Consider the following 23638-nt stretch of genomic DNA (forward strand, 5'->3'; position numbering starts at 1 on the left):
AATAAGACAGCTGATTCAAAAAGCTTTTTATTTAATCTTCTCAGCTAAGGAAAGCAATTACTGAAAGGTAGTTCCAGTTTTCCAAGGAAGGAAAATATATTCTGACTTAGTTTCCTTTTTAAATAGAAATTTACCTCTGACATGATAACCTTTTCTCACAGAATGTTCTATTTTAGCTACATAGTTTAACACTAACCTGATTAGTGAGGGAATGTAGTTCCGACGAAGCTAACCCCAATTTTATCGCAACTACCCTAACTGACTTCCACGACGCTGAGGAAAACAGGTGCTCTTCCAATTATTTCTTCAGCAAAGTGCGCAGTGGAATGTTGAAGCACACCTCCCCAGGTGTTCTGAAGCCTAAAAGACTAGACTGCTAACAGCCGTGTGCTGTTGCAGTATGTGCATGTTGGCAGCCATCTTGGAGTTCCATTGGTGCCAACAAGCACTCCAGCTTGAGGGATGAACTGACTTTTGATAATTTAGTAGGGGGGAGATGGTAGCCAGCGTTGCGTTAAAATGAGGAAACCTCCCGTGAGTCCTGACACTCATCCTGTATCTCCCCAAACGGACCCACACTATCCACCTTACTTTTCGTTATAGTAATGGACCCTCTGATACGCCACATGCAGGCAAGACACATCCATCGAGGGCTCCAACTCAAACAGAGACTTTGCTTCTCCCATTATTTGCTGTTGATATCCTTCTATGTATAAGGCACCCGCTGACAATCTCTCCCCCCTGGTGGAGGAGATAGTGCGCATTGTTGTCCTCTCAGGCATACAAATCAACTGGTCGGAATCCGAGTTTTTTCCGCTTACAGACGCCACTCAACCGGTATCGACTGGACACCCTCTCAAATGGATAGAGGGACAAACGCCAAATACTGCAATTAACCCCTTCGATGCTGCGCAGATTCCGCCGCTGTGCTGGCGGAATCTTGCGCGGGCGTGGTCATGACGGAATGGTTCCGTCATGAGCACAGCTCAACCGTGGGTCATGACGGAACCATTCCGTCATGAGCACCGAAGGGGTTAAATTATGGACCTGCAGTGGCGAGCCTAGAGGTGCAAGTTGACAGATGGATTAAATTACCACTCTCAATGGCTGGCCGGGGGGCCATTATTAAACTGATTGTGCTCCCCCCGTTTCTGTACCTCTTTCTCAACATCCCAATACAGCATCCAAACACATTTTTTAAAACCCTACGCAGTCACCTCCTTCCTTTGATCTGGGCAGGCTGCCGACCCCGTATACGTTGGGACACTTTGACATTACCATATGAGCGTGGCGGCCTGGGAGTGCTTGATCTTCAACTATATTAACTGGAAGCTCAATGCCAATGTACGCATAGATGGTGCCATCCGGATGCGCACATCCTCTATCTGAAACCAGAGATTGACCAGCTGCGAGGCATTCCACACTCAGCCGTGCTGCCTAAGGGTATACCCCGGGACACTGCAGATATTATGACAGTGTCAACCACGGGCTGGGAATGGCGAACATTGTGCCACAGACTGGGGGGATGACCCCCTCTACTCTCCGGCACTCCCACTGAAGAACAATCCATGACTCCCACTGGCTAGCGAACCACTCACACAGTGCATACTGTCACTACAACATCCACACTATAGGAGATTTGTTCCCCAACATCTATGTATGGCAAATCAGCGATGGCCCCCAATACCACGGTATACCATACATGCATAGCTTTATATTCCAGCACCTCTATGCAACCCTGGATCCAAACTACCCAGCTACCCCCTTGCCCCAGAAGAATTTCCACCACTAACACTTGTAATATCTAACCTGGATGGCGCCCACCTCACATCAAAGCTATACCGTGCATGCCTGGTGTTGAAACCGGACATCACTACCAGGGTGCTGGAGGTATGAGCACAGGACCCAGGCACTCCATTAACGGACAAAATGTGGTCCTATAGCTGTACACAAATCCAGAAAATGTCACTTAACCACAGACACAAATTACTGCATTTCAAGTTCTTACATCGGGCATACCTCACCCCGCTGGATATTGCCAAATATGACACTAATAGACCAAATTGCTGCCCCAAATGCCAGGCCCCAGCGACAGACTCTACACATCTCACATGGACCTGCCTTATTATATCTGCGTACTGGATCTCCGTATATTCACACATCACAACAATGCCAGGCTCCACTATACAACCTGATCCACTAAACAACTTGATCCACTCTTAGCCATACTACCAACCTCCCCAAATCAGTGCGCAGGCTGGCATCCATGGCCTTTCTATTAGCTAAACGTGAGTTCACTGTTCATTGGGGAAATGCGCTACCTCCCTCCTCAACTACTTGATTCAAACACATGTCACACTGCGACAGCATTAGTGCAGACTATGCCACCCTCCAACCTTGACATCGCACCCACTGATTTCTGCAAACTCCTGCAAGACTATCTTCATTCCCTTGCGCAAGGCACTGCTGGCCGATGAGCGCACCCCTATGCCTCCACGGCCATCCCTACCATGCTTCATGAGCTCTCCTCACCTTGTTTTTTTCTGTAACAAGTCATTCATGTCAGGATATCTTCTCCACTCATATTTCTGCTCACTACAATACTTTACAGTCACGTGTTTGAAAACGGAACTACTGCGATATAGAATGAATACATGTGAATTAAAACTTGTTGGCGCAAAGTCTATCCTGTGTTTGTAGAAAAATCAATAAAAACATGTTTAAAACAAAAAAAGGGCTCAATTAGTTATCTTGAAATGGTTGTGTTACTAAAATCACTGTGTTTTCACAATCTTGTTTTGATTCTTTCCCTTGGAGGAATAAAACTCCATGTTTAGATTACAGAAGCGATGATACCTGGTAGGGAAAGGCAGGTCTCTGTCTCAGATCGGAGGGCCCGATTCACAGAACAAACTTAAGACAAAATCCTAAACTTAGTACCATTTTGGTATTCACAGAATGCACTTACTACTTCTGGTATTCACAGAATGAACTTACTACTTTTGCGATTCACTGAATAAACTTACTACTTTTGCTATTCACAGAATGGATTTACGACTACTAACTTTACGTCCGCACTCGGGCCTGAAATTCCGGCCCGGAGGCAGAGCTTCCGGCCTGGAGGCGGGGCTTCCGGGCCGGAGGCGGGGCTTCCGGGCCGGAGGTGGAGCTTCCGGCCCAGAGGTGGAGATTTTGGCCATGGCTAAATCTCCGCCACTGGCCGGAATCCCCACCTCCGGGCCGGAAGCCCCGCCTCCGGCCCAGAAGCCCCACCTCCGGCCCAGAAGCCCCACCTCCGGGCCGGAAGCTCCGCCTTCGGGCCGGAATTTCCGGCCCGAGTGCGGACGTAAAGTTAGTAGTCGTAAATCCATTCTGTGAATACCAAAAGTAGTAAGTGCATTCTGTGAATACCAAAAGTAGTAAGTTTAGGATTTTGTCTTAAGTTAATTCTGTGAATCGGGCCCAGAGACCTTACCTTTGGCCATCTCTGCTCGAGTCCAATATTCGGCTACAGATTTTCTCAACATTAGTCTACCTTCTGGATCCAGGCGATCTTGCATGATTTTTTCTACTATCCAATCCCAAAAATTCTTAAATATATTTAAATCTCTGATTTTTGGGCTCATCTGTTGCACTGAGAACATTTGGAAACAATACGTTCAAGAGGTCACTTTTCATACTTGAATTAGAACAATTCCATCTTTCAAAGGTCTTTACGCTGAAGCAGAGAGAGGCTGGTAACTGAGCTTCTGTTTCATTAATGGAGAAGTTATTTACCCCCTTCCCAGACATTTGTAACTCTTTCTGAGATGCAGCACAGATTTCAGAGGCAGGTTTCCTGTTGCTGTGTTAACTTTGTTGATCAACAGAATTAGCTGAACTTTTAGAATAAATTATTTACTATGCATGTAACGTCTATGTTTTCTCAGCTACTTAGGCGATTTAAAAATGAAATTTTTTCCTTTAGATGTGGCCAGAACGCCAGGCAGACACCTTGCAGAAATTGGCTAAAACCACATTTCCTTCCAGTTCAAATGTTCAAAATAAAATCCCGTCTACCTTCGCCTTTTTATGGTCAGTGAGAAGCACCTGGAGGGGTCTTGGGCTCCCCCCGCGTGTTGGGAGCCAGCAGTACATGTTTTGATTGAGCAGAAGCTTTGTGCTGCCACAAAAAAGGTGCTTGCCCTCCACTCAGCTTTGCCCATTTTGATTATCTAGTTGTCTGAGCTTGAACTTTCAGGGGCATACATATCCCACGGACCACTGACTAGTCTGAAAAATGAAAAGAAAAATTTTCATTTTTGTTTTTGAAACGCATCCCGTTTTCCTTTAAGGAAAACGGGCTGCATTTAAAAAAAAAAATTGCTTTATTTAAAAGCAATCACAGAGATGATTGTCTGCTGACCCCAGCAGGCCACCATCCCTGTGAATTTTGTGATTCCTAGGGGGTCGCAAGCTACGACCTACCTCATTAATATTCATGAGGTAAGTAAAAGTGTTCAACACACTTTCATGCATGCCATTTTGCGATTTCCTAATTGCAAATCGCTGAACGGTTTCTTCATGCATCTGTCCCTAAGAGTATTACAGTTCAAATACCTGAACAGACTCTAGAAATGAGGTGAAATCTGAACTCCGTGCACTTGTTACCTTTCAGATTTATTAACTAAACTACTGACTGTTAAAAGAGTATTACTCTTCACATATCTGAGCGGCCTCTAACAAGGAGCTTAACGTTGAGCTCAGTACATCGGTTACCTTTCAACTGTCCTCACTAGACTGCTGAGTATTAAGAGAATTATAATGGTATCACATATTCAAACATACTAACTGCGTATTAAAAGAGTATTATTACGGTATCACATATTCAAACATACTAACTGCGTATTAAAAGAGTATTATTACGGTATCACATATCCAAGCGTACTTCAGCAATAAGGTAAAAGCTGATCTCAGTGCATTGGTTACCTTTCAACTCTACTAGACTACTGAGTATTAAAATAGTTATCACGGTATCACATATCCAAGCGTACTTCAGCATTAAGGTAATAACTAAGTTCAGTGCATTTGTTGCCTTTCAACAGTACTTACTGGACTACTGAGTATTAAAAGAGTATTATTACGGCATCACATATCCAAGCGCTCCTGCTGCGTATTAAAAGATCAGTACTACGGTATCACATATCCAAGCGTACTTTAGCAATATGATAAAAGCTGAGGTCACTGCACTTTTTACCTTTCCACTGTGCTTACTAGACTGGTGTGTATTTGAAGAGTAATATTACGGTATCATATATCCGAGTGTACTTCAGCAATAACGTAAAAGCCTAGCTTGGTGCATCTGTTACGTTTCAACTCTACTTACTATACTACTGTGTATTAAAAGAGCATTATTACAGTATCACATACCCAAGCGTACTTGCTGTGCATTAAAAGAGTATTATTACAGTATCACATACCCAAGCATACTGCTGTGCATTAAAAGAGTATTATTACAGTATCACATACCCACACGTACTTGCTGCCCATCAAAAGAGTATTATTACAGTATCACATATTCAAGCGTACTTCAGCAATAAAGTAAAAGCTGATCTCAGTGCATTGGTTACCTTTCGACTGTACTTACTAGACTACTGCTATTGAAAGAGTATTATTACGGTATCACATATCCAAGCGTACTAACTACGTATTAAAAGAGTATTATTACAGTATCACATACCCAAGCGTACTTGCTGCCCATCAAAATAGTATTATTACAGTATCACATATCCAAGCGTACTTCAGCAATAAAGTAAAAGCTGATCTCAGTGCATTGGTTACCTTTCAACTGTACTTACTAGACTACTGCTATTGAAAGAGTATTATTACGGTATCACATATCCAAGCATATTAACTGCGTATTAAAAGAGTATTATTACAGTATCACATACCCAAGCGTACTTGCTGTGCATTAAAAGAGTATTATTACAGTAGCACATACCCAAGCGTACTTTCTGCCCATCAAAAGAGTATTTTTACAGTATCACATATTCAAGCGTACTTCAGCAATAAAGTAAACGCTGATCTCAGTGCATTGGTTACCTTTCGACTGTACTTACTAGACTACTGCTATTGAAAGAGTATTATTACGGTATCACATATCCAAGTGTACTAACTGCGTATTAAAAGAGTATTATTACAGTATCACATACCCAAACGTACTTGCTGCCCGTCAAAAGAGTATTATTACAGTATCACATATCCAAGCGTACTTCAGCAATAAAAGAGTATTATTACAGTGTCACATACCCAAGCGTACTTGCTGCCCATCAAAAGAGTATTATTACAGTATCACATATTCAAGCGTACTTCAGCAATAAAGTAAAAGCTGATCTCAGTGCATTGGTTACCTTTCGACTGTACTTACTAGACTACTGCTATTGAAAGAGTATTATTACGGTATCACATATCCAAGCGTACTAACTGCGTATTAAAAGAGCATTATTACAGTATCACATATCGCAGCGTACTTCAGCAACAAGGTAAAAGCTGATCTCAGTGCATCAGTTACCTTTCAACTGTACTTACTAGACTAATGTGTATTAAAAGAGTATTATTACGGTATCACATATCCAAGCGTACTTGCTGTGCATTAAAATAGTATTATTACAGTATCACATATTCAAGCGCACTTCCCATGCATTAAAAGAGAATTATTCCAGTATCACATATCCAAGCGCACTTCAGCAATAAGGTAAAAGCCAAGCATTATCTTTCAACTGTACTTACTAGACTACTGCATATTAAAAGGGTATTAATACAGCATCATATATCCAAGCGTACTTTAGCAATAAGGTAAAAGCTGAGCGTTCCCTTTCAACTATACTTACTAGACTGCTCTGCATTAAAAGAGTATTATTACAGTATCATATATGTAAGCGTACTTGCTGCGCAGTAAAAGAGTATTATTACGGTATCACATACCCAAGCGTACTTGCTGCGCATTAAAAGAGTATTATTACAGTATCACATATCCAACCGTACTTCCTGCATATTAAAAGAGTATATTACAGTATCACATATCCAAGCGTACTTCAGCAATAAAGTAAAAGTTGATCTCGGAGAATAGGTTACTTTTCAAATGTATTTACTAGACTACTGCGTATTGAAAGAGTATTATTACAGTAGCATATATCCAAGCATACTTGCTGCGTATTAAAAGATTATTATTACAGTTTCACATATCCAAGAGTATGTCAGCATTAGGGTAAAAGCTGAGCTAAGTGCACTTGCAGACTTTCTATTCTACTCACAATACTAGTGATTACTAAGAGCATAATTTTTCACACACTAGTACTGAGAGGAGTACTGTCCACGTACCTGAGCCCTCATCAGTGCTGCTCTCGCCTTCTTTGTCACCACAGTGATCCATGAAACAAGGGACGTGGGCGTGGCCCCACAAATCAACAGCGTGAGCGTGGTCCCACAAATCAGCGGCATTTACGTTGTCTCACAAATCAATGGCGCGTGCGTGGCCCCACAAATCAACGTCTCGGCTGAGAAATTTGAAACAGATATAAAATGTTATAGAAAGTAGAACATAACTCTTGCCAATTGAAAACACTAAAAGGTATCAATTAAACAACTACTTTCATGTTTAATTCCTTAAATATTTTTGAAATGTCAACTGTTTCTCCAAACTCAATCAGTGCATCTATTCCAGTCTGTCTGTATGACTTCCATCTTGGTGAGATTTCTTCAAATGACAACTTTAGTTTTTGAAAACTTTAGAATCTAACTGATTATAAAAAATAAAAATGGTTATAGTTCACCTCATTAGAAGTATAAAGTGTTTCCACGGTGGAAAAAAACAGATTCACAAAAGTAGCTTCCTGTGGTCCGAACTGACATTTTGGTATGCAGAAGAATCTGTACTAATTTTGCCTAACCTGCTTCAGAGCTGTATATTAAGCTTTAAAAATATACAGCAGCCAAGGGATTCAGTAGTTCATATTTAATTCTGGTGCTAGGAGCTATTTGAAGTAGTGGTATTTATTTAATTTCTTTCAAGTATTTATAATGCGCACCCTCGTACACTAAGGGATATCCCGTCACTCAACCTCATATTTGCCAGTTCCAATCAAGACCCTAAAGTGGATCCAAGCAGGTATTCGACTTTTTCCGGAACGCTAACAAGTCGGGCCCTACACATAGATTCTGGGATAGATTAGTCCAATGGGCCACTGCTAAAAAATTAAAGGGGAGGCCACCCATTCTGGATTTCTTGATTCTTCTACAGAATATTAAAGCATTATTAGATGATTGAATATTTCGTACAGGCTTGTAAAATGTAACTCTATTCTGTAGAGTTGCTAGACCCTTATCATAAAATTCTCTGTGCGCATGGTACATTAGCTTAAAAATTGCTCTTTTCTGGGCTTGAAGCTAGTGAAGATGATGGAGACAAGCCGAGGCTGAACTCCTGCTATTCTTGTTGCAAATCAATCTTGCTGCTGCATTCTGATTAGTCTGCAGCCGTGTGAACAAATACTCTGCCATGCCCACATAAAGCACGTTCTCATGATCCAACCTACTCATAATCAAAGCTTGAACAATATTCCTTCTCCACGTCACTGGGATCCAACGAAATAGGTCTGTATTCGGTCTGTAGGGGACAGATGTACAAAGACATGTTGACAAGTAGTGCCATTTGCAAACCAACCAGTTTGCAGTTTGCAATAGGACCGATGTACTGAAATGTCGTATCAGATTTGTACATTCGTTGTGGGATGCAAAATTGTCTGCCTGATGAAAATGTCTTTGGCAGCTCTCAATTTGCGATCACTGTTGAATGGCTGTAACTGCTGGGATGTGGCCTGCAGGTTTTAAAAATTTCTTATTTCTATTAAAGAAACAAAAGTAGAAAATAGAAACTGATCCACAGGGACAGGTTCCACTTTGTGAATCAGGTACTACTCCCTTTGAGTGTCGGTATCTAAGCAATGTTTTGAAGCCGCAATAGCAAAGCATTGATATGTTCCATTTCTATCCCTAAAAACAAGGCTAGAGTGCCCCTTTCACGTCTCCTCCTATTTACAATTTGTAATGGATTGCAAAACCCCTTTATAACTTGGACCGCATAAAAGAGACTTAGGGCCTGATTATGATGCATTAGTAAACGGCTCCGACCGTCGGCCGGAGCCGTTTACTAACGCATCCTAATCAGTCGGTCGGATTTCTTTCCAACCGACCCATTTAAATGGTGTTGGTCGGAAAGGAATTCTACAGGTCATTCTGACTGGCCTCTGAGGGGCTCCGAGAGCCCGTCCACCAGTCGGAACGAACTCAGTAATCCTAAGGGCGGCTCTTTCCGTCTGAGGGTTCACAATGTTGTATTCTGAAAGCCTTTCTGTGCCAGGTTTTTCCGACACAGAAAGGCTGCTGAAAGTCGACTTCAGGGTCCCCCAGCAGGGCCCCCATTGGTGCACAGCCTCATGTTGACCCCTACACCCTGTGGCAGATACCTTGAGGTGCCTGCCATGGTGTGCAGGGATGAACTGCACAGCTTTGTTTTACAATGAGAGCATGCATTCCGGTCGGAATGCATACTCCCATTGTAAAGAATAGGAGTGCGAACGAACACTGTTCGGTCTCATCTTAATTGGCCAGTCAAGCTCACCGAAAGGAGGTCGGGCGGTCCCACCACCGAAACGATGTCGGGCGGACTTCCCATGGTAAATGATAAAATACTCGCACAAAGCCTATATTTTTGGGAGATTCACAGAACTTGTGATTGCAAAAGAATTTTGTGCGTTAAGCCCAAAACGTCTTTACCAGCTAGTTCCAAGCTACTTAATTTCTAAAACTGAGACCTTTGTAGTAAATGCCAGGAAGACAGCTAGTCCCCAAGTTTATCTTACTTTACAGGTAGGTCACTTATTCTTGGTACAGAGACCAGTTTTGTGGAATTTGATGCCCCCTGAAATCAGACCTGATATATATATCGTGACAAAGGCTATGTGCCGAAACACGTAGATGTAGGTGTGTGAGTAACTCTATGGATAAGTTGCAGTGTGTGAGTGTTTGTATAGATATGTGAGAGCCTATGATAGTGCTGTATTGATGGTTGACTGCATGTTTGAGTGACTGTATGGGTGAATGAGTGGATGTGTGTGTAGACCTAGGAATTAGTGAGTGGGTATGTAGTAACTGGTATTGGTGTATCTATGGTTTCAAAAATGGCAGTCTGTATTTTAGAGTGGGTGTATCAAAGGTTATATTAGGGTATGAGGAGGTGCATCAGATTATCACGTGGATGATGTCATCAGTGATATCATCAATGATGTCACTGACCATGTCATGAATGATGTAATATTTGACATCATCAGCAGTGCATTGCGAGGGAGCGAGTTATTTAGCTGAACTAACTATAATGGCCGAATTTCTTTGGTTTTGTACGAGTAAAATGTCCAACTAACTATAACGTCCCTGAAACCTGTATTTTTTTCAGTGAATTTTTATGTTTTTTAAAAGCTAATTTCTAACTATAATGTCCCTGCAACCTATGTTTTTTTCAGTGAATTTCAAAGGTTTTTTAAATGCTAATTTCTAACTATGTCTACAAAGGTAGGACATGTACTGAAAGAGAAAGAAAGGCGCAGAAAAAAGCAAGCGAAATGCAGAAAGAGGCAACAGAAGTCCAGAAAGTCGAAGAAAGGTGCAAAAGGAAGCAAGAGATGTGCACAAAGAGCCAACAGAGGAGCAGAAAGAAGCCTTGTTGCAAAGTCATCCTGTGCCTCCAACTTTTTGCTGACGGGTACTGGTGGTAACTGACTCTGACTAACTAGTGCTATGCTGAAAGACACTTAGAATACAGTGAAAACACCAACAAACACTATGGTAGACTATGGATTTTGGTACCCCTGTGATTGGCATGACCTCCCCTACATGGCCCTAGTATATAATAGGGCAGGGGGATTAAAACTACCTCTAACTAAGAAGTGCAGAAGGCGGCAAGAGAGGTGCTGAAAGAAGCAAGTGAAGGGCTGAAAGAGGCAAGTGAGGTGCAGAACGAAGCAAGAGCAGTGCAGAAAGAACCAACAGAGGTGTACAAAGAGGCAAAAGGGGTAGGAGAGGTGCACATAGAGGCAAGAGGGGTACAGAAAGAGGCAGGAGGGGTGCAGAAAGAAGGAAGAGAAGTGCAGAAAGAGGCAAGAGAATTGCTGAAAAAAGAAACCGAGGTGTAGAAAGAAGCAAAAGAAGTGCAGAAAGAGGCAAGTAAGGTGCAGATCGAAGCAAGAGCAGTGCAGAAAGGAACAACAGAGGTGCGGGAAGAGGGGTGGAGAGAGAGGCAAGAGGGGTGCAGAAAGAGGTAGGATGGGTGCACAAAGAGGCAAGAGAGGTACAGTCAATCAATCAATCAAACATTTGTAGAGCGCACTACATACCCGTGAGGATCTCGAAGCACTGGGAGGGGGGGCGCTACTGATCGAAGAGCCAGGTCTTGAGTAGCCTCCAGAAGGTCAGCAGGTCTTGGGTCTGTCGTAGGCTCAGTGGGAGAAGGATCTCCCGCCGGTGGTTGTTCTTCGGATTCGCGAGATGGTGGCGAGTGCGAGGTCGGCGGAGCGGAGCTGGCGTTTGGGGATGTAGAAGGAAAGTCGTCTGTTGAGGTAGGCTGGGCTGGTCTTGTGGAGTGCCTTGTGTGCGTGGATGAGGAGCTTGAAGGATATCCTCTTGTTGACGGGCAGCCAGTGCAGGTTTCTCAGGTGGGGGGGTGATGTGGCCGTGGCATGGTACGTCGAGGATCAGTCGTGCTGAAGCGTTTTGGGTGTGTTGCAGTCGTTTGATGAGCTTGGTCAGAGCTCCCGTGTAGAGGGCGTTTCCGTAGTCGAGTCTGCTGCTGACAAGGGCCTGGGTGACTGTTCTTCTTGTAACTGTCGGGTTCCACCTGTAGATCTTGCGGAGCATGCAGAGGGTGTTGAAGCAGGAGGAGGAGACAGCGTTGACTTGCTTGGTCATGGACAGCGTTGAGTCGAGGATGGTTCCCAAGTTGCGTGCGTGGTCGGTGGGTGTCGGGGCTGCCCCCAGTGCCGTCGGCCACCAGGAGGCGTCGCAGGCTGAAGGGTTGGAGCCAAAGATGAGGACCTCCGTTTTGTCCGTGTTTAGCTTCAGTCGGCTGATCTTCATCCAGTCGGCGACGGCCTTCATTCCTTCGTGGAGGTTGGTTTTGGTGGTGATGGGGTCCATGGTGAGGGAGAGGATCAGTTGAGTGTCGTCGGCGTAGGAGATTATGTTGAAGTCGTGCTGTCGGGCGACGTGTTCAGTAAAAGGCAGGAGGGGTGCAGAAAGAAGGAAGAGCATTGTAGAAAAAGCCAAGAAAAGTGCAGAAAGAGGCAAAAGAGGTACATAAAGAGACAACAGGGGTGCAGAAAGAAGCAAGACAGGTGCAGAAAGAGCCAACAGAGGTGCAAAAAGAGTCAAGAGAGGTACAGAAACAGGCAAGAGAAGTGCAGAAAGAGGCAAGAGAATTGCTGAAAGAAGCAACAGTAGTGTAGAAAGAAGCAAAAAAAGTGCAGAAAGAGGCAAGTGACATGCAAAAACAGGCAGGAAAGGTACTGAAAGACGGAAAACGAGTGCAGAAAGAGACAACAGGGGTGCAGAAACAAGCAAATGAGGTGCAGAAAGAGGCAATAGACGTGCAGAAAGAAGCAAGACAGATGAAGAAAAAAGCATGGAAAGTGCAGAATGAAGCAACAGGGGTGCAGAAAGAGGCAAGAGAGGTGCAAAACAGGCAAGAGAAGAGCACAAAGAGGCAAGAGAATTGCTGAAAGAAGCAACAGAGGTGTAGAAAGAATAAAGAAAAGTGCAGAAAGAGGATGGTGAGATGCAAAAACAGGCAGGAAAGGTACAGAAAGAGGGAAGACGAGTGCAGAAAGAGACAACAGGATTGCAGAAAGAAGCAAATGAGGTGCAGAAAGAGACAACAGACATGCAGAAAGAGGGAAGAGAGGTGCAGAAAGTACATGAGATTTGCAGAATGAGGTCAAGAGAAGTGCAGAAAAAGAAAGAAACTTGCAGAAAGAAGCAACAGAAATGCAGAAAGAGGCAAGAGAGGCGCAGAGGGAAGCAAGAGTGGTTTGCATAGCATTAGTACCAATTTAACACCCACATTTAGCAATAAATAACGGGTAACCATTCTTGGTTTGCAAAGGGCCTTCCACCACGCTGTAAAACTTGTCGCTGCATTTCTGGTAACGTTTGACCCGTTTCAGCCAGAAACAAGGCTTTTTTTGTTCAAATCTGCAGATTAGGGAGCAGATGATGAATTATGCGGCTAATGCAGAAAATGTATAATTGTGCAAAAGTCGGAGCAGCCAAACAGCCGCATAATTCCAGTGGCCCTGCTCATACCGCTGACTAGGTCCACAAGTGCTCCTCAGTGATTCCTTCTTTCTTTGTCTCACTGAGTTCATAGTTGAGCTTTTATGGAAACGAGGAAGACTAAACCTGAGGTTACCACTCCACAACACAGACTACCATACCACATAATTACTCTCCATAACATATGATCCCACTCTACACAATTCCTATACACTAAATACCACATACTTTCTATTCTTTTATGTTTGACAAAGAATTAAAGACACAGTAATGATGTTTAATGTAAAAACTAGGCAATACCCTTGTAGGCGCTGAATGAAACCAGAAACCTGGGATCAATCTTGATGTCCCTGCTACTCCAAATTGTGTGATCTTAGGAAAATATTTTACTTTGTGGCGCCTTCTTTTGCTTCATTATTACATATGAGAGCACCTTCAAGTGTCGGAGTTTAGAATATGCTCTGTACAAAATAATATAAATCAAGGAATATAGGGTACACGTGACAATTGCTTGCCTAATAGTTTACTTGTGGCATTATTATCAAGAGGAGGGTGGCATGAATGTTTCTTATTTCATCACTTTTAATAAATACGATGCACTAAGGTGAAACACTTTTGCACGTTAAAGAAATACACTGGTTTTGAATTTTGGAGACACTTAAGCATTCATATCTGAACATGTTTTTTTATGTTTTATTTAGTGATTTCAACATTTAATGTAACAAAACATTAAAAACATATCCAAGGACAATGCATTGCACGATAGTAGAGAAAGAATTCAGTAGAGAATATAAGCAGCAGATCAGGTTGGCGAAGCAGACAATAGCAGTCTGCAAAAGTCACAGCCAAGCAGACCAACGCCACAGTACCCTGGCAGACTCAATAGCACATTAATGTAAATCTGGCGCCGAAATGCTGTCCGGGCACCTATTGACCTCAGCTGCGGCATTAAAGTTCAGTCTGGACCCTGTTTCTGCTAATGATCGCAGCGCACAGCAAGTGTAGTGCCAGTAGGTATTCACGCAGGATATTCCATAGTATCATGGCCTGCTCGCAAGTGGGAGCGGGACGTAATAAGTGTCTGGTTGTTCCATACAGTGTGATAGGTCGCAGAGCCACGTTTTCACAGTAGATGCTGTTTCTTCCCCTAGTTGCAGGCAACTTTCCTCTTTGCCATCAACGGTGCAAAAGACGCATACCTGCGTGCTGTCCATTTTATATCTATTGTGCATTGCATTAGGGCTAGTTTGGGGGGTGGTTTCACTTCCAGGCCAATAATTTCGGATTCAGCCTGGAATATCTTAGTCTAGTAATTAGCTATGGGCGGGGATAGCCATTCACTACCACTACATGGAATCTATCCGCAGCCCCCAAGCAAGCAGTTTAAGTGGTACACCCGGTGCAGAAACTTAAAGTGTATAAGACGGAGCCGTCCGTTGGGGCTAAGGCCCATGCCTAATTGCATAGTTGTATGATTTACTTGTCAAATATTTTCAGAGCTCGGCTCGTGCATAGGGTTTTAGGGCAAAGCCAGACCCTTAGCTCGCTTGGCTCTCCCTGGTAAACTGTTTGCTTGCTTATCTTTACGACAGTGCAACTGGACTGATAAGGAGGGGGAGAGTGGGGATTGCAGGGGCCTAGAATGTGAAAGAAAAACAAAGCCACTTCAATCCTTAAATAGTTTCAGAAAACACTCTGAATGGGGCTGACTGTCAGGCCTCAGCTTCGGCCCACTCCAGTCTGTGGCAACGTAAGAATCCTGTGTGCCTGTCTACTGAATCTGCAGCAGTCGGTGGCACACGAAGGGGTGGGGTGAGGGGAGGTGAGGCCAGCAAGATCAACAAAATCCTTTGCGCGCAACGCCCATTCGGCTGATAGGTCTTCAAGTGTCCTGGGTCAGGTGCCGTGAGTGACATAACACATAGCTGCCAAGGTTTCAGATTGCTATGTGTGACATTTGTATAATTTCAGTGCAATTATGAGGTACATTTCAACAACTATGAGTGACACCTTCTCGTGAGCAAAATCAAGCAATGAAGACGAGGGAAACATACATACATATATCAGAAATTGCACTCATTTGAGGAATGAGAAACTCTAAGAAGATCTTAAAACTGCTGTTAAGCACCAGAAATGGAACAGCATTTAGGAGTGAAAGTGCGATGTGCTCTGCTTCTAAGCACCTAACACCAATGGTCCATGGCCCCCTCCAGCCCTCCTTGAGTTCTGAGGCACTCTCTCCGCCCTACCATGCCTCTCACGCTCATTAGGGGGACACCCAGTCTGCAGACATAGAGAGGGAGTGATAGATGAGCTGGCTAAATTAAGAGTCAACACAGCTGACTCATGGACGCCGCTGTTGACCAGGCACGGACATTGATTGGGCAACAAGCAGCGCTAAGCAGTTGAGGAACACAGGTCGCCTTTGGGACCTTATAAGTGGACTACTGTTAACAACATTTGCAAAAAAAGACACTAAAGCAGTAGAGACCTACCTTTCTAAGTAAAGAAAAGACAATCCAAGCATACGTAATACAGACTGAAATGACACAACCGAATCCCTGATGGAAGCGTAGTCCCTGTGGGGCAGTCCATCGCTAGGTTGCTAAGAAGGACCTGCTGGAAATGGGGACCGCTGCACTATGCAACTCCTTTGTAAAATAACGTGAAATATAAAGTTATCCCGATGAGATAAGGATCCGTGGAATTTGCCAATGTTCCTGATAGTCATATAAGCCTGCAGGTACATATCAACCTGCAAGGTTACTCCCACATCAGCCAGGATGGCTTCTCTTCAAGGAAGAGCCAACGCTGGCTCTGACATGTAATACCAGCATATTATGCTCCTATTACACTTTTCATTGAACACAACCTTTCGAGTAAATAGCACTCGGCCACTGTTATCACTTTGAAAAGATAAAATAAAAATCAGATGTTGCCACAAACAGGCTGTAATGATAATATATGTTCAGGCTGGCCCCCTCCTGCTGCCATTCGTGTCATTATCTCTCAGGATCTCATTAGCTTATACAGCACATTAACAGACAGGAGAGGTGAAATCGTGACCTACTTAATTCCGATGACGTAGTCAGCTCAGCACTGTATGATTTTTATTCGGGCGATGTTGGGGTTCACTATCTCCCATCCTGGACTAGAGCAGGAAGTCACTTAGTTTTAGGATCGGTGTATCCTCCTCTTCTGTGTAAAATGCATTCCTTTATGGCCCGGTAAACCTAAAGTTATGACGTAGAAGGGCAAACTCTTGTCTTCGCTCAGTAGGTAATGCGCCTGCAGTGCACGATGTGTAAGGCTCCTTTTCACGCGCAGAAAGCTGTGGGTTAAACCGGCTGTTGAGACCCGCCCTCAAAGCTTCTTTTCATTCTTCACCCCCACAGCGCTCCCCTTACGGTGCCCGAGGTCCACCAGCAGCACGCAGAGCAGCAGGCTCCAGGCTGCCCGACGCTGCCCCATGTCGCGGTGTACAGGTGTCCCGGCCTCTCACACCTCCATAAGGCTGCACTCCTCTGCACTTTCTGAGGCACTGCCGGCCCGGGACAGCTCTGCTGTGTGCACTTCTTCCGCGGGCACCATTTATCTTTCTTTTACCTTTTTCTTTCTCCTTCTTCTGAGGCTCAAACAAGATGGCTGCCAACACTTCCTGGTTTGAAGTATTGGCAGCCAATTAGAGCCAAGCTCGTGCTCAGGGGTTAAGCTCCACTCTGATATCAAAACTTTTTCTTTTTCTAATTTTTCAGGAACTACTGAATGGATTTACACCATTTTTTTTAAAGTACTCTTTCTGAAACAATACCTACAGCTTTGTCTAAAGTTCCCTATGGAAAATAACATGGGGAAAACACGTTTTGGGACCCCCCTTTTTACTCGGACCCCTTTTGTCGAATCACCACGAAACTTTCAAGACAGGAGCGGACCGGAGCGGGCCACTAGTTTTGAATATTTTGCGAAGATTCGTCAACCGGCGCCAAAGTTATTGGGAAAAGAAGAAACTCTTTTCCTATGGAAACTAGTTCCTAACTATAACTACCTACTTGCAACCGCCAGTAGGTAAAATATATATATAGATCAAGGCCGCTTTACTGGCCGAAACGCGTCATGGCAGGCAGAATTTCCTATTTACCACGAAAAGGAGTACGTGCATTCTTTCTCGCCGAAGTTCGGAGGTTTGAGAGTGCTTGGAGTTGATATATATATATATATATATATATATCCATGGACAAGAGGCACAAACATCAAGGAACATGCCCACCATTGTTTGTGTCTATTCAAACACGAGAGAAAGTGTGTACTCCCCCCGGCAGTCAATATTTATTTATTTGCAAAGTTTCATATAGCGCTGGCTAGACCCGGAGGTATCAGAGCGCTTTACATGATGATCAGCAAGTTACAGATTACATGATTACTTTAGTTACAGATTCCAAGTATAGACATAGGAGAAAGAGAGCGGGAAGGGAACATAACGGGGAGGCAAGGAAAACAATGACAGATGTCCGGCTGGGTAGGTGACGGCTGAGGGAGTGAACCAGGGCCAAACTCCTCTATAGCTGCATAGGACAGCTCCACCGGGAATCGGCCAAGGTTGTTCGGACTCCGCGGTGAAAACAGTCAGTAGAAAAACATGAGACTACACAATAACATAAGTTATTTTCGCATTACATGGCAAAGACAAAACGTCTTATGTGGAATGGAAGGTAGATTCATGATTAATACGGACATTACAAGGATTTTATGTCGACAGTAGATGGATTTGATTTTTTTCAACACGCATTGATAATGTTGATTATTGCACAACTATGTAAACTATTTCAATGTGATGCGTTATAATTTATTTGCATTACAGTGGTTTTTTCATGTGATTTTGACTTTGGTAAACCTTTGGGTAATTTCAAAGCATGATATGAATTATGCCTCAAGTTGGTAGCACTTGAAACCTTAATCCATCAAAGTCTGTTGTTTATGTCTATACTGACATATACCACGTGTAGAGCTCTTGCCCTCCTATTTAAGGAAGTTGATTGATTGTATATGTTGTCATGTGAACAAGGCTCTTGAGGAGCCGAAACGTTATGGCGACTACTATGCGAGCAAGCGAATAAATTGCACTAAAGAATAACTGGTCCGTGTCTGTGATCTCTGGGTGTGAGGCTTCAACGATTCAGCCACGCCGAGTTAGCACTACCTGTTGGATATTTTCGGCCGAGTGGCGACGTACGGCCATTACACGAGACCCTTTCCACGATTGGACAACGCGAGTTACGGAGCCATTACCCGTTTCCCGGGCATTTTCAAATCCTTGGAAGAGGAACAGCGTTGGTCCCCCCTACAAGCAAACGGAGAAACGAGCTCAAGGCCGGAGTCACGGAGGAGTAACCCTCGGGAGGTGCCGAATCGGAGGATACGTCACGCCAGAGGTATTTACCCCAGTGAACAAGCCAAACTGTTTAATTCCGATTTGCGGGGGAGGAGAGTACATGTGCAGTTGGGGTCACACCGCGCAGGATCTTATTGAAGCATCAGCCGTGTATTCCCCCAACATTAGATTTTAGCTAATTCGAGGCATAGTGTATACATTATTACCATGTCAGCCGACAACATGAACGAACGTGAGGAAGCCGCACTGAAAATGTTTTCAGATGATCCCCTAACATCAGTCAACATACGGGATAAAAACAGCAGCGAACCCGTTCTGAGAAACAGCACAATCAAAGACAAAATTAAAATACTAGAAAAAAAGTTGCGTAGCGAGCAAAGCAAATGGTGGGAGGCGAAGTCCCTCCAAAGTTATCTGGATGTCAACCGGATTCCCCGAGGATTACGCATTTTAACGGCTCCCAATTACGAAAATCCTAATCCCGAGATGATGAAGGAGTGGGCGGCCAGCAATCTTGAAGCGTCAAGACGCCTGGTATTGATATTGGTCAAGTACGCTGAAATCGACAGAGCACAATTATTAAAGGAGATTGCTACTCTACAGGAGGATCTAGAAACCATCGAGGACAGCGAAGAAAAGAGCAAACTAATGGAAGAAATGAGAGAGAGGCTCAAAAAGGAGCAAAAAAAGATTATGGACAGAAAAGCCTACAAATTTCAAAGGGACCGCAACGACTATGAGCTGGGGCAAATCTTTACTTTCTCCAAGAAATATGACACCTACCGGGGCCCAAATACCAAGCATCCAAGCACACGCAAGGCTATAACGAGCAGCAAAGAACAAACTGACACGACTAGGTCAGATTTGAGCTCCTTTACCAGTAGTGGATCGGAATCAGACCAAAGATCCGAAAATCTTAGCGGTGCAGCAAAACCACACCCCGGGCAGGAGATTCATTTTTTATGCCAGGAAAGGATGCAATCTCTGCGGCCCCGAGCACAAAAGACCTACGGAGAAAACGCTCCAATTACAGGCGCAGGCAGAGGCACAGGGCGCGGAGGCGGCACCTACTACAGGAAGAGGGGCAGAGGCCAGTGGAAAAACAACAAGAATCAATGAATTCAAGCGTCAATGATACCACCATCATCAATCTTACGAACACTGTTCTAACTCAAACTGAAGAGAAAATACTCAAATTGGGCCTCTCTTTCGCAACCCAGTCTAATCTGAGTTACACGGACACAAGATTTGACACCTATAAAGCTATAAGAAAGCTGAAATTACGCAAATTCCATGCCATGCGTGAGTCAAATAAGCCAACTCCCACAATATCTGAGACCAGGGTCACGGGATCTGCTCTTGACCTTTCTATTCCAAGTGAAATCTTTGAGTTATGGCATAATGACGGAATAAATTCCTTGTCAGGCATCCAAACTGGGAATGAAGTTACCAGCCAGGTACCAGCCAGGAAACAGATATCACCTGCCACGCCATTTAAACCAGCTTCTACGTTTGTGCCAATTCTATTACGTGACTCCATAGATGTTTACAATGAAAATGTAACTGCACAGATCAAAGATCTTCATAGAAAAGTTAGTAACATGAAAAACAACTATGACGTGAAAAATGTTCAATACCACACGCTCATTCAGAAGCTGAATAAAGATAAAAGCATTGTAATACGGGGCAGTGATAAGGGAGGCAATATTGTACTCATGCCTAGATCGCAGTATGACAAGGAGGCCTACTCCCAGCTTAACAACAGACAGCATTATGAACGCAGCACCATGTCTATTCTTAAAACGATGCAAGTTGAATATCACAAGAAACTACAAAAATGGAAAAACAAATCTCTGTTAACCAATGAGGAATATACATTTTTAAAGATTGATCATCCTCAAGTACCATTCATTTATTTCCTCCCAAAAGTACACAAAGACATGGCCAATCCCCCTGGGAGACCAATCATTTCTGCTAGAGGTGGTCTCCTGGAAAAGACATCGGTGTACATTGACTACTTTCTACAGGGACACGTCAAAGCACTTGACTCCTACGTCCAAGATACGGGGGATTTTCTTTTCAAATTGCAGAAGATAAAATGGAAGGACGGATATTGGATGCTTGCACTAGATGTCTCATCGCTATATACTAGCATAATACATCATGATGGCATGGCAGCGATTGAACACTATTTATCCAAAAGGGAGGAACATTTCACAGACCATACCAATATGCTAATGGAAATGTTAAAAATTTGCCTTAATAACAATGTGTTTATGTATAACAACTTGGTGTATCGGCAACTACAGGGAGTAGCCATGGGGGCCAGCTTCTCTCCAAGCTACGCCTGTTTACATATGGGGGCGTGGGAGGAGCTGGTCCTCAAAACTCAACATGGTGTTACAATGGATTCCCTTGTAGTAGCTTGGTATCGATACATAGATGATCTGTTTGTGGTGTGGGGCGGGAGCAAGGAAATGGCTGAGGAATTTATTATGTCCATCAACAAAAATAACCTCAACCTTAGCTTTACAGCTAGCATGAGCCAAAGCAGTGTTACTTTTCTGGACACTGAGGTTTATATATCTAATGGTGCCATTGAAACTAAACTTTTCAGAAAAGAGACCGCAGGTAACACAATATTACATGCCACCAGTGCTCACCCACAGCACCTCATCAATAGTATACCATACGGTGAGATGCTACGATTACGTAGGGTGTGTAGCAATGACACGGTGTTAGAAGAGGCACAAGCAGCTAGCAAATTGAGATTTCTACAACGTGGCTATTCAGAGAAGATAATTGATAGGGCCATTAATAAATCCTGCAGTAGATCAAGAACAGATTTACTTGATAAATATGACAACACGCTCAAAAGTGATACAGCAATACAAGTAACACATAAACAGAAAAATGATTTTAGAATCATAACAGGTTTTAATAAACAACATAAAGAACTGTATCGGATTTTCAACCGAAACTGGCCCATCTTACTCAGTGACCCCATTTTGGGTCCTACCCTACCACGTAAAGCAATTGTAACCTTTGGCAGGGCACCCTCCATGAAAGATCACATAGTGGATACCAACCCTGAAGTTATGGAAAAGACCAGCTGGCTTCAAACCAATGGGGGTTTTTTTAAATGTAAAACTTGCAAAGCGTGTACGCATGGGGTCAATACCAAGGAATATACCGATGGTTTTAGTGACAAGAAACATCGCATTGTGAAGCTTTTAACGTGCAAAACAGAATACGCTGTGTATGTGCTCCAATGCTCTTGTCCACTCAGATATGTAGGCAGTACCAAACTTGAGGTACATAAACGTATCCTACAGCATCTTAGAGCCATTGTTAACCAGGACAATACCTACCCGGTGGCACGCCATTTCAAGGAGGCACACCGCAGTAATAGTAAAGACCTGTCCTTCTTTGTCATAGATGCAGTACCAGCTAGCCGACGAGGAGGCAACAGGGAGGCGAAGTTGAGGCGGTTAGAAACAAAATATATACTTCAACTAGATTCTAAATCGCCAGGAGGTCTCAACATTACTGAGGATTTACATACGATTTTATATTAGGTGCCACTGCTCATTAATTGTACCCACCACCAACGTACTGGACGATAATAACAATGATGATGCTCTGTACATGTGGTCTCAATGTTGTGTTCTAGCCTATCAAAATATATGGATTTTATCTAAGGTTTTTATTGTAGTGGGATCACAATTTTAACCTTTTTATATTCTATTTATAGTTTTATCACCTGAGTATTTATTATTAGTGATATTGGTTACATCACCAATATGACGTACTTTTGTTAAGGCTAGGCAATACACATCCGCCTCTCCACCTCCTGGTCAGGAAGTACTACTTAGTACTGCACATCACACGACCCGTTTAACAATCATGTTAATATCAAAAAAATATAAAAACAATTTTTTTGGGGGGGCATTAACATGATGAGGTAGGATACATACGAGCAGCGATCTATCACCCCGTTGCGTATACATAGAGGTGGACCTCAATTCGATAGGCAGTAATTGAGGCTTTGGTCCAGGAACACTAGAAAGCCACAGTATACCTAACCACAGGGTTTTCCATACCGTACAGCAGCTTTTATGTTGAAAATTGCCATGGATTTACTATGTGGATGTCTAAAATGAGAATGGTGATTGGGAGCAATCTGCTGTCCTCGTTAAATTGATCTACATATTTCGCACCTACGCAACAACCGTGACTTTTTATCATCAATGTTTTTAGCATTCGCATTTTCATATATGAATTTTAGAAGTATTTTACTATATGTCTTTGATGTTATGTTAAATTATTTGATGATGTGTTTATTTATTGGCGTTATTTGCACTGTATACATCTCCTCACTTTCGCACGCTGCAGGGATCTGCAGGGTACAACGGGGCAAGAGCAACATATCGTAGAGCATAAGGGGGATTCATCCCATTAGTAACAACATTACAGACTACTGGATGAATACATTGGGATTTAACCCGCGATTCATGATTAATACGGACATTACAAGGATTTTATGTCGACAGTAGATGGATTTGATTTTTTTCAACACGCATTGATAATGTTGATTATTGCACAACTATGTAAACTATTTCAATGTGATGCGTTATAATTTATTTGCATTACAGTGGTTTTTTCATGTGATTTTGACTTTGGTAAACCTTTGGGTAATTTCAAAGCATGATATGAATTATGCCTCAAGTTGGTAGCACTTGAAACCTTAATCCATCAAAGTCTGTTGTTTATGTCTATACTGACATATACCACGTGTAGAGCTCTTGCCCTCCTATTTAAGGAAGTTGATTGATTGTATATGTTGTCATGTGAACAAGGCTCTTGAGGAGCCGAAACGTTATGGCGACT

General features: G+C 43.2%; 1 protein-coding gene across 3 annotated transcripts in view; it reads right to left on the reverse strand.

Annotated features, from left to right (window-relative positions):
- LOC146859578 (uncharacterized) overlaps window positions 1–23638 on the reverse strand; it is a 620782-nt gene that overhangs the window by 578036 nt on the left and 19108 nt on the right. For 2 of the 3 annotated variants that reach the window (XR_014979312.1, XM_085646502.1), the window contains exon 2: window positions 7360–7535. Coding sequence is in view for 2 of the 3 variants with exons in the window: in XM_085646502.1 (XP_085502628.1) it covers window positions 7360–7411 (52 nt within the window). In the remaining variant the exon portion in view is untranslated. Of the gene's footprint in view, window positions 1–7359; window positions 7536–16429; window positions 17025–23638 lie in introns of those variants that run through there. The other variant, XM_085646501.1, reaches the window with a different exon arrangement.

This window comes from Triturus cristatus, chromosome 3_1 (genome assembly GCF_964204655.1).
Source record: "Triturus cristatus chromosome 3_1, aTriCri1.1, whole genome shotgun sequence".
NCBI lineage: Eukaryota > Metazoa > Chordata > Amphibia > Caudata > Salamandridae > Triturus > Triturus cristatus.